This window comes from Dermacentor albipictus, chromosome 1 (genome assembly GCF_038994185.2).
Source record: "Dermacentor albipictus isolate Rhodes 1998 colony chromosome 1, USDA_Dalb.pri_finalv2, whole genome shotgun sequence".
Taxonomy (NCBI): Eukaryota; Metazoa; Arthropoda; class Arachnida; order Ixodida; family Ixodidae; genus Dermacentor; species Dermacentor albipictus.
The window spans coordinates 423,900,821-423,913,843 of NC_091821.1; the positions used below are offsets into that span (position 1 = coordinate 423,900,821).

Genomic DNA, 13,023 nt, shown 5'->3' on the forward strand with positions numbered 1-13,023 from the left:
ACCAGCTCCTTCAAATAAATTATTTTTTGATCAGATCTGAGCACGTGCTTACCGTGAGAAAGCTGCTCCTTCTGTGCCAAGTCATTTTTATCCGACTTTTCAAGGTCCAGTGGCTGGCTGATAGACCTCCGAAGAGCACCCCGACCTTTTTGCCGGCGCAGTGTGGGGCGGCTTCGCTCAATCCTTGTCTTGATTGGTGGTGGTGTTGAAAATTGCTGTTTGATAGAGAAAAAGAAGAGACAATTCAGGAACATTAGTGGTAAAGTCTTGGAATATTCCAAAGTTTGGCATTACACTTCCATGAAAGATTACATTCATGACATGTCACAACATGTCGCATATGTAATTGGTAAATTTCTGTCCACCACTGACAAAATGTTCCTTAAATTACATTCCAACATAAAAGAAAATGCAGTTAGGCAAAGTTTACTTAATTTTCTCACATAACTCTGCGGTGCTGCCTAGCTCTAACGATTCTATTTGTAAGAATGGGGCACCCTCTCTTTGCAGATTTCCGACTCAAAGTGGCTAGAACAGTTTACTAGTTCTTAACACTCCTTTTTAGAACCAATATTAAGACAGCAAACTACAACAGGCAGAGTCAGCCAGACAAGGCGGACTTACCCTGTCGAAGGAAGGTGGCTTGTGTGTGTATGGTGGCACATTAAAGCCGGAGTGCGGGGAGCTTGGGAGCTGATTGTCATCACACAGAGTGGATTCAGCTTCGGCCCTGGCTTGTGAAAGACTAGAGTATGACTCCTGACGACCTGAGCAGGTGACGCCATTTATTGTGATCACTGCCGATATGCTTTCGGCCTTCCTCTGAATGCTGGCTTGGCTGCTGTCATCTGTGGAATCAGCCTGGAAAGGGAGGGTAAGATAGGCAGAACAGACAGGAAGTGTTACAATGTCACAACAGATAACATCCATAGAGATAGAGAGCAAACAAAAATTGGTAGGATATGCGCTTTACTTTCAATGAACTTTGACAAATAGCAATAAGAAAAATCAACAGGCCTTAATGTTTGCCAATTTCAGTAACACAGCATGCCCACATGATAGGGAAACAAAGAAAACAATATAACACTTTAAATTAATATGCAGAGAGATAGAGAGGTATCACTTTTAATAAAGAAAATCTCAATATAGCATTGCAACGATATATTGGCATGTTAGGTGTGCTGTTAGTGCAAGGTGTGTTTGCTCATGGTACTCTGGAAATGTAACAGCAATTATCGAAATAATGTTATGCAGAGAGAGAAAGAAAAAAGTATCACAGAAGGCTTCGCTGTACAGCATGAACCGTAAGCACAGTGGCACAGCCCGTCCACTGTACAGAAGTGCAGCTCTGCATGGCATCTCAGACCGCATGGCGAATGCAGACATGCATCATCTATGGCACCTACAGGTGGCGTAAAATGCAATCAGAATTTGATATTTGGGTCACTCCATTAACTTGCGACCCAGCGAAAATCGAGTGCCAATGCGCGGCCACTGCTATCAAACACAGCTTTAAAAAGAAGTAATGACAAGGCCACCACTGTTGAAGTGCGACAGCTAACAAACAAGACAAAGAAAAATTGACTGAAAATGAAGAGGAAAAAAGTCATAATTTCGTCCGACAGGCGAAGCACTGACTGCGATAGCAAATTTTTAGACAGCAATACGAAGTAAGGTTAGTCGTTTTATCAGCTGCATAAAGTTCTGTAAACATTCGCTTGCCAAATTAACAAGAACGTATTATCACGCGCGCACAGGCAAATACGAATACATCTCGCTCGACGATCGCGAATACTCGGTGTCCCAACGCCGGCGTGATGAAGAGCGGCAGCAGCGGCGAGCGAATCCCCCTTCGTGCCTTCCTAATCAACGCGAACTAGGCGCGCGAAAACAGAGCGCACACGAAGCCATCAGCCATATCCAGCCGGCTAGCCTTCGATCCAGCGCAGATTGCCTCCGAGATAGGACGCGCACGGCCACCCTCGGTCGCCGCAGCTGCAGTAGAAGAGGAGATGCGCACTAACCTGCCAACTCTCCCCCCCCCCCCCCTCCATTCTATCGCGCGCACATCTCACACTTCGAACCCCCCCCTTGCGCGCGTGAGAAGCCGGCGCGCACCCCTCCCCGCCTGCCTCCCTTGCTAGCGCCAGAAGAAACTGTCGCATCAGAAACCCATACGTCTCGGGTCACATTCGCAAGCTCTCGCTCGCATCTAAGCACGCGGCGCGCGGCCGCGATGTTATCGCACTTGGACTTTATGCGGAACATCACGGCGACACCGACGGCAGAAATTTGTCTAGTGTGTCCATATTATTGATATCGCAATAAAAAGGGGAGGGGGAACTTGTGCCTGGCGATGATATGACGCTGTACAGAAACGCAAGAGGATCCAATGCTCAGTGAATACGAAACAGATGCGAAAGACAGCTCGGAAATAGTGCTTCCAGTCAACGGTACAGAACGCTCCTGCCTCGTCTTGCGGCTGTATTTTAAATCTTATGCGGAACAAAAAAATAGATTCGTTTATTGACAAACAGGCAGCAAAGGCCATTCGTTTTCAAGCGGTTATTTCGCCGCGCCTCGAAAGCAACAACGCAAGCGCCGAGCACGCCAACGCGAAACGGCACCGGCAAAACCGTTCCCATCAGCTTGCTGCGTCTTTCAGCTTTCGCTTTTTTATTTTTATTTATTTATTTATTGGGTCGTAAAATGCTCGCATCCCCAACAGAACCAGCTACGCCACCTGATAAAGACGCAATCTTCTAGCGACGTACGTTCCTCCGACGACGCGGCTGTAACGTGCGTCACTGAGCTAAGCCTCGCGTCACGCCATCGCGTGCTTACGACACGATGTATGCCGCGCCGTAGGAGCTCGCGCCCGTGTGCCCTCTATTGGAGTGTGCACTCTACCTCGATGCCCTCTCCACTTGCCTTCGTTGTTTTCATGGCAACGCAGGACAGCACGCGAGGCACGACGCAAACTAGAAAACTGGAAAGGTAGTCCCCGACGAAGAAGAAAACGCGTACGTGGCGCAACAGCATTCCTGGCAGTAGCGTAGCAACAGGGGGGCCGGGGGGCCGTGGGCCCCGGGTGCAAGGGGCCAGTGGGGGGAGGGGGGGGGGTGTCATACACGTTTGAAGACACTCCTCTTTCCGCTGGCTACACCCGGGGGGGGAGGGGGGTGACAGAAGACCTATGGGCCCCGGGTGCCAGACGACCTAGCTACGCCACTGATTCCTGGTCTTAGAACGTCTGGCAGGAAAGGTCGATTTGCAAGCTCTGCGTTAGTCGAAAAAGAACAGCCCAACCTCACGAGAGATTTCTGTCGCAGCATCTCGCGTAAATGGAGCACGCGGCACACAAGGTACCAGGTGCGCGTGCGCGCAGGAATGTTGGGAGGGCTTTCCATTTCATTTGCTGTCCAGTTGCTTCTGCGTCGAGCCCCAAACACCAAGGCCGTGCTGAATAATATGTTCCGTTTCATACGTCGCACGTAACGCTGTGACAACTATAGCAATATTTTTCGCAGTGTTTGCGTGATTCGCATTTAAAAAATAATAATTAGGAGTTTTCCGCCAGCAATCTGTGAAACTGTTACCAGGAATAAGTGAAAATATTTAATTTTTTAAAACGAAAAGAGAAAGAACTGCGGTAAACGCTGATACAACGGCTATTTTTAGATCCGTCTGTGCGTTGTTTCTTTCGTTACTTTTCGGGAGCAGCGCATGCACACGCGAGCAACGCTGTTGACACGCAGCTGCAGTAGGGGACGGCTCTCTCGCCTTGAGATGGCGCGAAATCGCCATCTTGTTTTCTCTGATTGGCTCACAGGACAGCTACGTCCTGTATGATTGGCTCAAAACGACACCACTGCGAAATGTGACAGAGCAAGTAACAGTGTCTAAGATTCGGGACCGCGGCGGAGCACTGCCACAATCGTGTTTGAAAAGAGATGGCACTTCCACAGTCTGCGCACGGCGAAGGTGCATTCGCTCTTCCGGAAGAATATTTTGACGAAGTGTAAACATAGGGCGTTGATGGTCGAAAGACTTCAACTAGCTTCCGAATTAATTACCTGGTGAGAGAAGAAAATATCAGTCCCGATGTCTAAATGTTAAACCCCATTAACCTGCGGCACTGCGACGCCTGTAAAACAAGATATATGAAAGCCCCGCAAACGCGACTGTCGAACGTGTAAGCTGTTAAGAATGGCGAGCTGCCAAACAAGATTGCCACACAGTTACGACAGGGCGACACGACGCGCATCTCCCCCTCACCGTCGCTGCAGCTGGGAGGCGTTCGAAGAAGCGGCCTTTGTGGTGAAATCCGCCTCCTTCCTCCAGCCCCTTCGACATTGTGACGGAACTAGTTCGGTGTATGAACAATGATTCCGGAGTTCCCCAACGCGGAGCTGATTTGACACGCATGGACAAGCTGCCGCGGGAACGACGTATTTTTGTGCTTCTCACGCTTCGGCGTGGCGCAGAACAACGAGCGACCCTCGATCGGCACCGATAATTCCCGGAACGGCAACCCTCCAACGCCGTCGTTTGGGCTTCGGAATGTGTGTGCCTTTGTGTCTGTAAACTGATCTGCAGAGCAGCGGCGAGTTGGTGATGAGTAAACGAACAGTCGCCGCGTCGTATGACCGGCGGATCGAGTGTATAAAAACTGTGGTTGTGCGAATGCTGAGGACACTTCTCTTGAGCAGTCATGTTAGACTGAGTCACTTCTCTCATGCAGTCATGTTGGACTGTTACTCTTTTTCTCAAGCAGTCATGTTAGACTGATTTAATTTCTGTAAATAAACCCTTTTCCTCGTTCTCGATGAGAAACAGTTCTTCACTTCACCAACGACCTCAGCGTAAATAAGTTGGACGACGGCATGGGCCAGCTACCTTCGAATTCATGCCGTACTCCAATCTTGGCAAAGGACCACGGACGATGGGATTGAGCCCCCAATCCTGACAAAGCCTGCAGGTACAATGAAACGCAGAAATATTTCCCTTTCCATATTCGTTACTCTCTGTGTGTGTCATGGTGTTTGGTTTTAGGAATAGAGGGCATTTAAAACCCAATTTCTTCCCGATCACGCGTTTCACTGGATCTTTATGTTACATTGCGATTTTGCTGCAGTGCGTTTGATAAACAATCAGAAATTCACGCAATCACTTCTCAACCTCTCACATCATATATTTACTTTCTTCATCGAAGAAAAATATCTGAATAGCGCGAGAAGTAGTTGCCTGCGATGTTGAATCACCCAAAGTTTCGTATCATTTGCTGCACCAAGGTGAAGTTAGGGTGCCTGATGGAACAAACTAAAACAATCGGCTAGCGTGAAAAAAAAAGAAAAGAAATTATATCCGCGCCGTTTTCTCAGTGCACGTCTACAGTCTCGCACCTTATGACATACAAGAAAAACGTAATATTGCAAAGATTACCGATCACACTTTTTGCACTCGAATGGATGCATGCAATCGCGCGAATTTCTCTATTAAAGGGGCCTTCAAATACCTTTTAGCTAATCATAGAATTGCTTCACTATCAAATGACGTCTCACGAATCTCACGGCACAAAAAAATTTGTTCGACTTCTTCAAGTATATGTAGGTGGAGCTGTTGTATCTATACCTGGCTTTGTCTTTCTTTTCGTCACCGCTAGCGCTCTGGAAGGTACACAGCGGAGAAGCCAAGAGAGTAAAGGCCCGGCAAAAACTTGAGTGTCGCGGTGAAAGGGCTCCCTGGGGCACAACACTGTGGCGGTCAAGGGTACTTCGGCACGCCACCGCCATCTCGGATGCCACGCGCAGCTGACGCAGCCACGCGCAATGCAAAGATGAAATGATTTTTTTCTGTCTTTTTGGCATCGCGGAAATATGGATTGTTCATTTATTTAACTGAAAATGAGCATTTATGTATAACTAAGAACGCTCTCGCGATCGCGAAATAAGCCAATAACGTTGGTCGGCCAGCTGCTTTCGACGTGACGCCATTGCGGAAGCGAGGGCAAGCGATCTTCCGCTTTGTCTGCACTTTCATCCTTACATCTACTCTCGATTACGGGTGAGCCAGCAATTTACTTTCTTGAGCAGCGTGATCACATCTAACCTTGTTGCTACATGACGTCAGCAAACTTAGTTACCATTTGTCACGACGTCACGATAACGTCGATATCGTCAGGTCCGGTATTTCTAGACCAACTTTGGTATCAAATTAAAGAAGCTTCCGTTTTCCAGCCTTCACACTCCCCAAGTGCGATACTTTGATGTGCCAGAAGCCCGTGATGGAGTTCCTACAACTTCTTAAAAGTGTGTTAGTACTCCGTTGCCCAAGCTACAGGGGCACTAGTTTGGGGCTGGTATTCAAGACGTGTCACAGACATCGTCAAATTGCGCCATATTGTCGGATTCGCCATCTTGTCGGCTCTGATTGGCCCAGAGAGCCGCTACGGCGCCTCTGATTGGCTCAAAACGCCGCCATCGCACCAGAATTCGACAACGTGGAGAATAGGACGCGGGGCTTCACTCCTGGGACGCGCTGTCCACTCCGCATAATTTGTTTCTCCTTGGTTAAAGAAAACCGAACCATCGAACCGCGAGCGCGTAAAAAGCAGAAGTCGTTTGCGCCCACCTCGGACAGCTGCTGGTCGGCGACCGTTCCTCCGGGGGCCTCCAGCTGGATCCCACTATCGGCGCTGCTACACTTGGAGCCGCGCAGCTCGCGGTTCTTGCGATGCAGGCGACGCTCCTCGCGCGAACACCGCAGAATGGCGGGACCCGGACGGAAGCCGCCCTCTCCTTCTTCGTCGTCCACTCTCGTCGGCGCGGCGGCGGGCGGATGCGACGCCGGCGTCGCCTGCCATCCGCACGGCCAGCCGCCGTCGTCGTCGCTGCCGTGGCCGCCGTTGGCCAGCTGCGACGCGGGCTCCGCGGGCGCCGCGCACGGCGCCGACGAGACGGCCGGCAGGGAGGTGGTCGAGCCCTTGCGGTTCCGCTGGAAGCGGAGCGAGAACGTCTTGCGGAACTTTTGCAGCACGCTGTCGGCGATGAGCCGCGGGCTCGAGGCCCGCAGGGAGGAGTAGCGCGGCGGCAGCCCCTGGTGGCCGTCCGGGGGCGAGGACGGGTGCTGCTGTCGCTCGTGGTGCGGGTGCAGGCTGGACATGCTGCCCACCGCGGCGAACAGCTGTTCGGCCTCCGCGTCGCTGTACAGCTGGGACCAGGGCCGGCGCACATTCCTGCAATGACAAGACAGGAGCGGCGGGACGTGCCGCGCACTCGGATGAAGCAGGGCTGGCCGGGAGGCATTTCCAAGCTCGGCACCCCGAATGTTGTCGCGTCTTTCAACAATCCTGTACAAAAGTTAACTATTGCCAATCGCTGCTTTGGCGGTGCCAATAATCTCAACCGCCTATATATACACAAAAGAAAGTGCATAAACCGAGAGTTAAGTTCCTGAAAGCGGAACATAGAAACACCTGCCTTTTCAATATCTTTGAGGTACCGCTTGTCCTGTCTGCTTTTCATATGTACTAGAGAGAAAGAGAGGGGAAAAAGAGAGGGAAAGACAGGGAGTTTAGCCAGTGTAAAACCGACTGGCTACCCTGCACTGAAGAAAAAAAGGTATAGATTGTTAATAAACCTAAGGAGACCAGAAACGAAAAAAGAAATTGTGAACACCATGCTATGCAGCATGCGAACAGTCAAGTGTGTCACAAACTCCGAACGTTCTCAGGAAGCGGAGCCAAGCGTTAGAGACCTTTATGCTGAGGGCGGTCTGAGCCAGTGTACTACAGGGTCGCCCACAAACCGATTGGAATGCCTCATTATTATTCAAGCGCCCGTAGAGTAAAAGAAATCTTAAACTTTTATGAAATGCCGATGCGGCGTTGTCTAAAGGAGTGGAAGAGCGCACCACTAGAAGGCGGCATTACACAATGGAACAGTAGGGCCACACGGAAAGAAAATCACGAAGTGCCCCGTGTCCTTAGCATGCTTATTTCTGTCATACTTTACTCATGCACTTCAGTGTTGATGCCTCGACAAGCCTCATTCACGAATTACAAACGAGTCTGCGACTTCCCAACTCCCGCGAGCGGTCACGTGTGGTGAATGAAAGGGAACGGGTCGGCGGCCCCGCCAGCTGACCTGCAGCAGACGTCCTCGGTGCTGCCGCTGTGAAACTCGGGCGTGCTGGCTGCCTTCAGGTGGCGCTCGGAGCGCGAGATGGGCCGGTCGCGGATCAACTTGCCCGGCCGCCCGAGCAGCAGGCATTTGCTCGCCGAAGGCGCGGGTGCAGAAGGAAGCGACGGCAGGGAACAGCGGCTGTTGCGGCGGCTACTGCTGCCGCCGACCTGTGATGCCTCGGCGTCGTTCTGCGCCGCATGTTGCGACGACAGCTGCGGAGGCACGGTCCGTGAAGGGGCTGCGAAGGAGGGAGAGCAGAGGACCGTCAAGAGCCTGAGACTTATTCGCTCCGCCAGAGGTCGTTAGTTACAGGAAGCGGCGGGTCTCCGCCCATCGTTGGCTATCGCTCAAATGGGCACTCATGAAGACTATTTAAGCTAAGCTGTTTTCTCAAATTACGCTTCTGCGATAGCAAAAAACTGTTCTTCCTACAGTTGTATGAAGGTTGGTAAGCCAGGGGTGCTATTTTGGAGCGTTGTTTTTGCACTGTCAAATTCCGCCATATTGTCGAATTCTGTAATGGCGGTATTTTGAGCTTATAAAAGAAAGCCGCCGCGGCCCTCTAAACCAAACGGAGCTGACAAGGTGGCGAATTACACAATATGCCAGAATTTGACAGCGTCCAGAATAGCACACCAGGCGTGTAGCGGGAGAAACGCAAAACCGAAAGACAAGTGACGACGCCGACCAAAAGTTTCCGCGGAAGCTCGATCTTACATCACACATTATGAGGGAACGTTTAATCGGATCTAGTTGATCGTTTATCGCTAAGAAATGAATAAAATGCATTCTGAAGGACTCGGAGAGTGACCCTATATAGCAAGCTTCGAGATCCTACCGCTGCGCCAAAAACGGCCCAAGAAGATACTTGGAAGTTTCGCGACGTCACACAGACGGTACTGGCGGTCAGCTTCAGCCCGAAGCTACGAAAATTGAAGTTTGGCCTTAATTTCCTGACGCAACTAATCAGCCTTACTCCGTGAAATCAGTGAATAAAATTTCTAACCAATCTTGAAGGCCCGTAAGGCGGTCGCTTTCCGTTATCATTAAGTCCCAGAGCCGCCTGAAACTTGGACTGCTGCCCTCTACGGTAAGAATATGATGCTTCACTCGACCACCTTTGTTGTCAGGACAGCTAGACGTAACGAATTCCGCGGGAATGTACACTATTTAGCTCATCGGACAAAGCAGACACTGATGTGACCACAAAAACATAGGTCCCGACGATGTAGTCACTCACACGTCGGGGGATTGCAGCCGCCGAGGCCATCGGCCGATGCCCGGCGGCCAACAGGTGGGGGCGGAGACCTCCGCTCCGAGGGGGCGGCGGGGGCACAGACGTCGCCGGTGGGCGCACAGCTCTCGGGAATGGATCCGCTCAGGTCCTGCACCAAACAATGGGAGAACGAGAGAGAAGGCGTTGATGAGGAAGGGCCGAGGGAGTACGAATTACACGCACCGAGTGCGCACATAAAGAAAAGTGCTTAGTGACGAAGTAAAAGTGCTAAAGGAAAAACATAAAGAGTTAAACTTGGAGGACGCTTAAGCTTCGCCTTTAAGAGTGGAACGCGAAAGCATTCAAATATCCCTGACTGTTGCTTACGTCATGTAACCATAATGTTTTCCTGGAAACGCTGACGGCGAACGCTATGCACGAAGGCGAGCTTACCCCCACGGCTGGCGCCGTCGCTGCCGCGGATGCGCGGAGACGAGCGCCATTTGGTGGGTGTCGCAAGGTACTGAGCGCTGCTCCTACTAAGACGGACATCAAACGACAGCGGGAAAAGGGATTTGTGTGTGAGTTTCCGCGTAACAGAATTATGTTTTTTCGTACATTCAAATTACAATCTGATGCTATCAAATCTGCAGGTTGTGCGTAAGTCGTACTTTACGAATTTTCTGACGCATGTTACTTTGAGAAATTAAACTAGTTCAGTAACGCCTCTGCGCCACGCGAAAGGCCTGCGTGGTTTGGGATTATTTTTCTCTAACGGACAACGCCGCCGAAGCAGACACCAGATTTTCCGCGACAAGGGGCCCTTAACGCTATTGCGTTAAAAAGTCGCAGTTTCGCCCGAAACGCGAAGCATCGATTGCGATAGCAAATTGGTAGACAGCAATACGAAGCAGAGTTAGTAGTTTTATCGGCCGCATAAACTTTGAACATGCGCTTACGAACGAAATTAACAACCATGTTGTCACACGCGCACAAGCAAACATGAACACATATCACTCGATGACCACGCACACTCGCTGCCAAAACGCTGGAGTGAGGAAGCACGGCAGAAGCAGCGAGCGAATTAACCTTCACGCTGCCTCTCGTTTCAACGCAAACTAAGCGCTAAAAACACAGCGCACACGAAGCTATCAGCATTCGGCGCACTTTGTACCCATCTCGTATCGCTTTCAAGATCTGGCCCGGGCGGCCGCTCCCTCCCCTCCCCTTGGTGCTTCGCGCGCGACGGAAGACGGCGCGCTTCCTCCTCTCTTTCTTCCCTTGCGTGCACGAGATTGAGCCGCTATCGTCGGCTCCCCCTCACACGCTTTTACTGGCATACACAGCATACGGCGCGTGGTGACGATGTTATCGCCGTTGGACTTTATACGGAACATCGCGGAGGCGGCGGCAACGAGGGCTGAAATGCGCCTGGAGTGTCCACCTAATTGCTATCGCAATAAAATAACGATGGCTTATGGGGTTTCGCGTGGTAAGGCTGCGTGTGATGTGGTCTGTGAGAAGCACGGTAGTAGAAGATCAATTTCGACCACACAGTGGTGCACCGGGACCTAACTACACGAGCCATTTCCTATGTCGCCAACGTCGAATCACGGACACGGCAATGATCTGAACCTGCAACCTTTTGCTCTGCACTGCCACTGAGCGACCAAACACAACCTTCTCCGAAAAAAGAAAGAAAAATAAAAAAAGAATTGTTGGAGGCAGCACGTATTGCTTTAGAGTTTCACTGCAATAGTATTTACTTCCTCTTTTTGCACTATTTATTTCATTCGTAACAAGAATAATTCTCTCTCTCTCTCTCTCTTTTGCCACTTTGTAAGATTAAGGGATGTTCCCTAGCGGTTAACGCGAGGGAGGGATCCACAGGACGTCCAGATTATTCAGACCCAAATGCGCCAAAACCGCGTCCTCCAACGCGCAGCGACTCTCGCCGCACGTGACAACTCCGGCTAACTGCGACCATGTACACTATAAGCGTTGTAAATTCCTCCCATCTGATAGCTGAAGCACAACTGACGAAGGTGTACACCGACTTTGAAGCATTCACTGGTGCGAATCTCGTTCATTTATGAGCTACATGGACAAGCATACAATCGTGCGGCCTCACGGAACGGCACGGCAGCCGTCGTACACATAGTGACAATGCGAGTAGCCTTATTCGAATCGCAAACAGCATCGTCAGTTTTCGCCCGGCACATACGTGACATCTGAGGCCACGCGCGCAAAGGCGACCACACTCGACCATAATATTTTCACACGTGGCCTTACAGGCACTCTGCATACCACACGCGTCGCACGCGGTCGCGTCGCCGTTTCCCACAGCCGTTGCGTGTCAATCTTATTCGACCAGCCGTCAGCAGCAAGCGGGCCCGGCCATGGCACACTTTCGGGACCTCGCCGGGGCGCTGCGAGTGGCCCCTATGCACCTGCCCTTGTCAGAGCCACTGGGCTTTAATGGCGCGTGAACGCAAACACCCGCAATCACGGTCGCCCCGGAAGAAGAGGAGCAAGCAACGCCACAACGCCAAGGGGCTTATGGCCACATGCTGTAGAACCACAAGGAGGACGCGCAGAACGGTGCATGCGCACGCTGCAAAGCCGGCGGGCGAATCGCCCGCGGTATGCCAGCCGCGCGCGCACAAACACACACACACTTCGGTGGAAGCAAGCTCGGCAACCCGCCCTTCGGACACAGAGACACGCAAATGCAGTCACGCGTATACACACGCGCCATGCAGCCGCGGCAGGGTCAGGTGAATGCCGTCGCGACGGCGCGTACCAAACCAGCGGGCTTTACAAGGACGATATTTATCGGCGGCCACCCCGCAGGGTCCAGCCACCGTCTTGAACGGCGCGCGCGGATGGTGCTGAAGCCATACATACGCGCGGCATGTTTATTGCACTCTTGAGGCTCAAGCCCGAGATCAGGCAAGCGTGCAAGCATCGACCGCCTACCGGAAAGGTGTTGGTCTCGGGTTCGAATCCCGGGCCAGGACGAAATTTTTCTTCAACCGCGAAGCTTCGTTTCTGAGAAAGCCGCAGAACTGTAACAAATCAGGGCGTCCGCACGTGGTTATTATACGGACTCTAAGCATTGCAAGCAGTCCTCTTCGATCCAAGCGGCCAGTTATACGTGGTCGAAGGGGAACTTCATCATAATCCTACAAAAGTGTTAAGCGAACGTTTTCCCATATACGTTGTACCACCCACGTGTAGTCGGTGGTACAACGTGTAGTGGGTGGTAACTGCTGCGCTGTGACACGCATCCACGTCTTTAGAAGAGACTGTAATAACAATGTCGCGACGATACACGGTGCTTTAGTGTATAGACACGCGAGCACGATGTTTAAGGCGTGTGTTCAGATCTGCACACTGCGCACGGAAAAGCTACGCCTGTCTTCATGCTACATCTGAACAACTTGTACATCAGCGGACGCGATGCAGTTCCGCGTGCGTATAACGCTGTGCAATGCAACCCGACGAAAACGTATACAATGTATACAACTACGACGCGAGGTACTGAAATGGAAAAAGCAAGCCTAGCAAACGGCCTGCTTTTTTATTCCGCTCCGCATAAAGCCCTTAAAGGGCTTTACC

The 13,023-nt window shown here is 51.3% G+C and overlaps 1 protein-coding gene across 4 annotated transcripts in view; it reads right to left on the reverse strand.

Annotated features, from left to right (window-relative positions):
- The window catches only part of RhoGEF3 (Rho guanine nucleotide exchange factor 3), a 424,581-nt gene that overhangs the window by 19,886 nt on the left and 391,672 nt on the right, over positions 1 to 13,023 (reverse strand). For all 4 annotated transcript variants that reach the window (XM_065425752.1, XM_065425737.1, XM_065425728.1 and 1 more), the window contains 5 exons: positions 9,427 to 9,571; positions 8,148 to 8,424; positions 6,634 to 7,237; positions 625 to 861; positions 53 to 215 (listed from right to left, as the gene is read on the reverse strand). In XM_065425752.1, the coding sequence (XP_065281824.1) occupies positions 53 to 215; positions 625 to 861; positions 6,634 to 7,237; positions 8,148 to 8,424; positions 9,427 to 9,571 (1,426 nt within the window). The remainder of the gene's footprint in view (positions 1 to 52; positions 216 to 624; positions 862 to 6,633; positions 7,238 to 8,147; positions 8,425 to 9,426; positions 9,572 to 13,023) is intronic.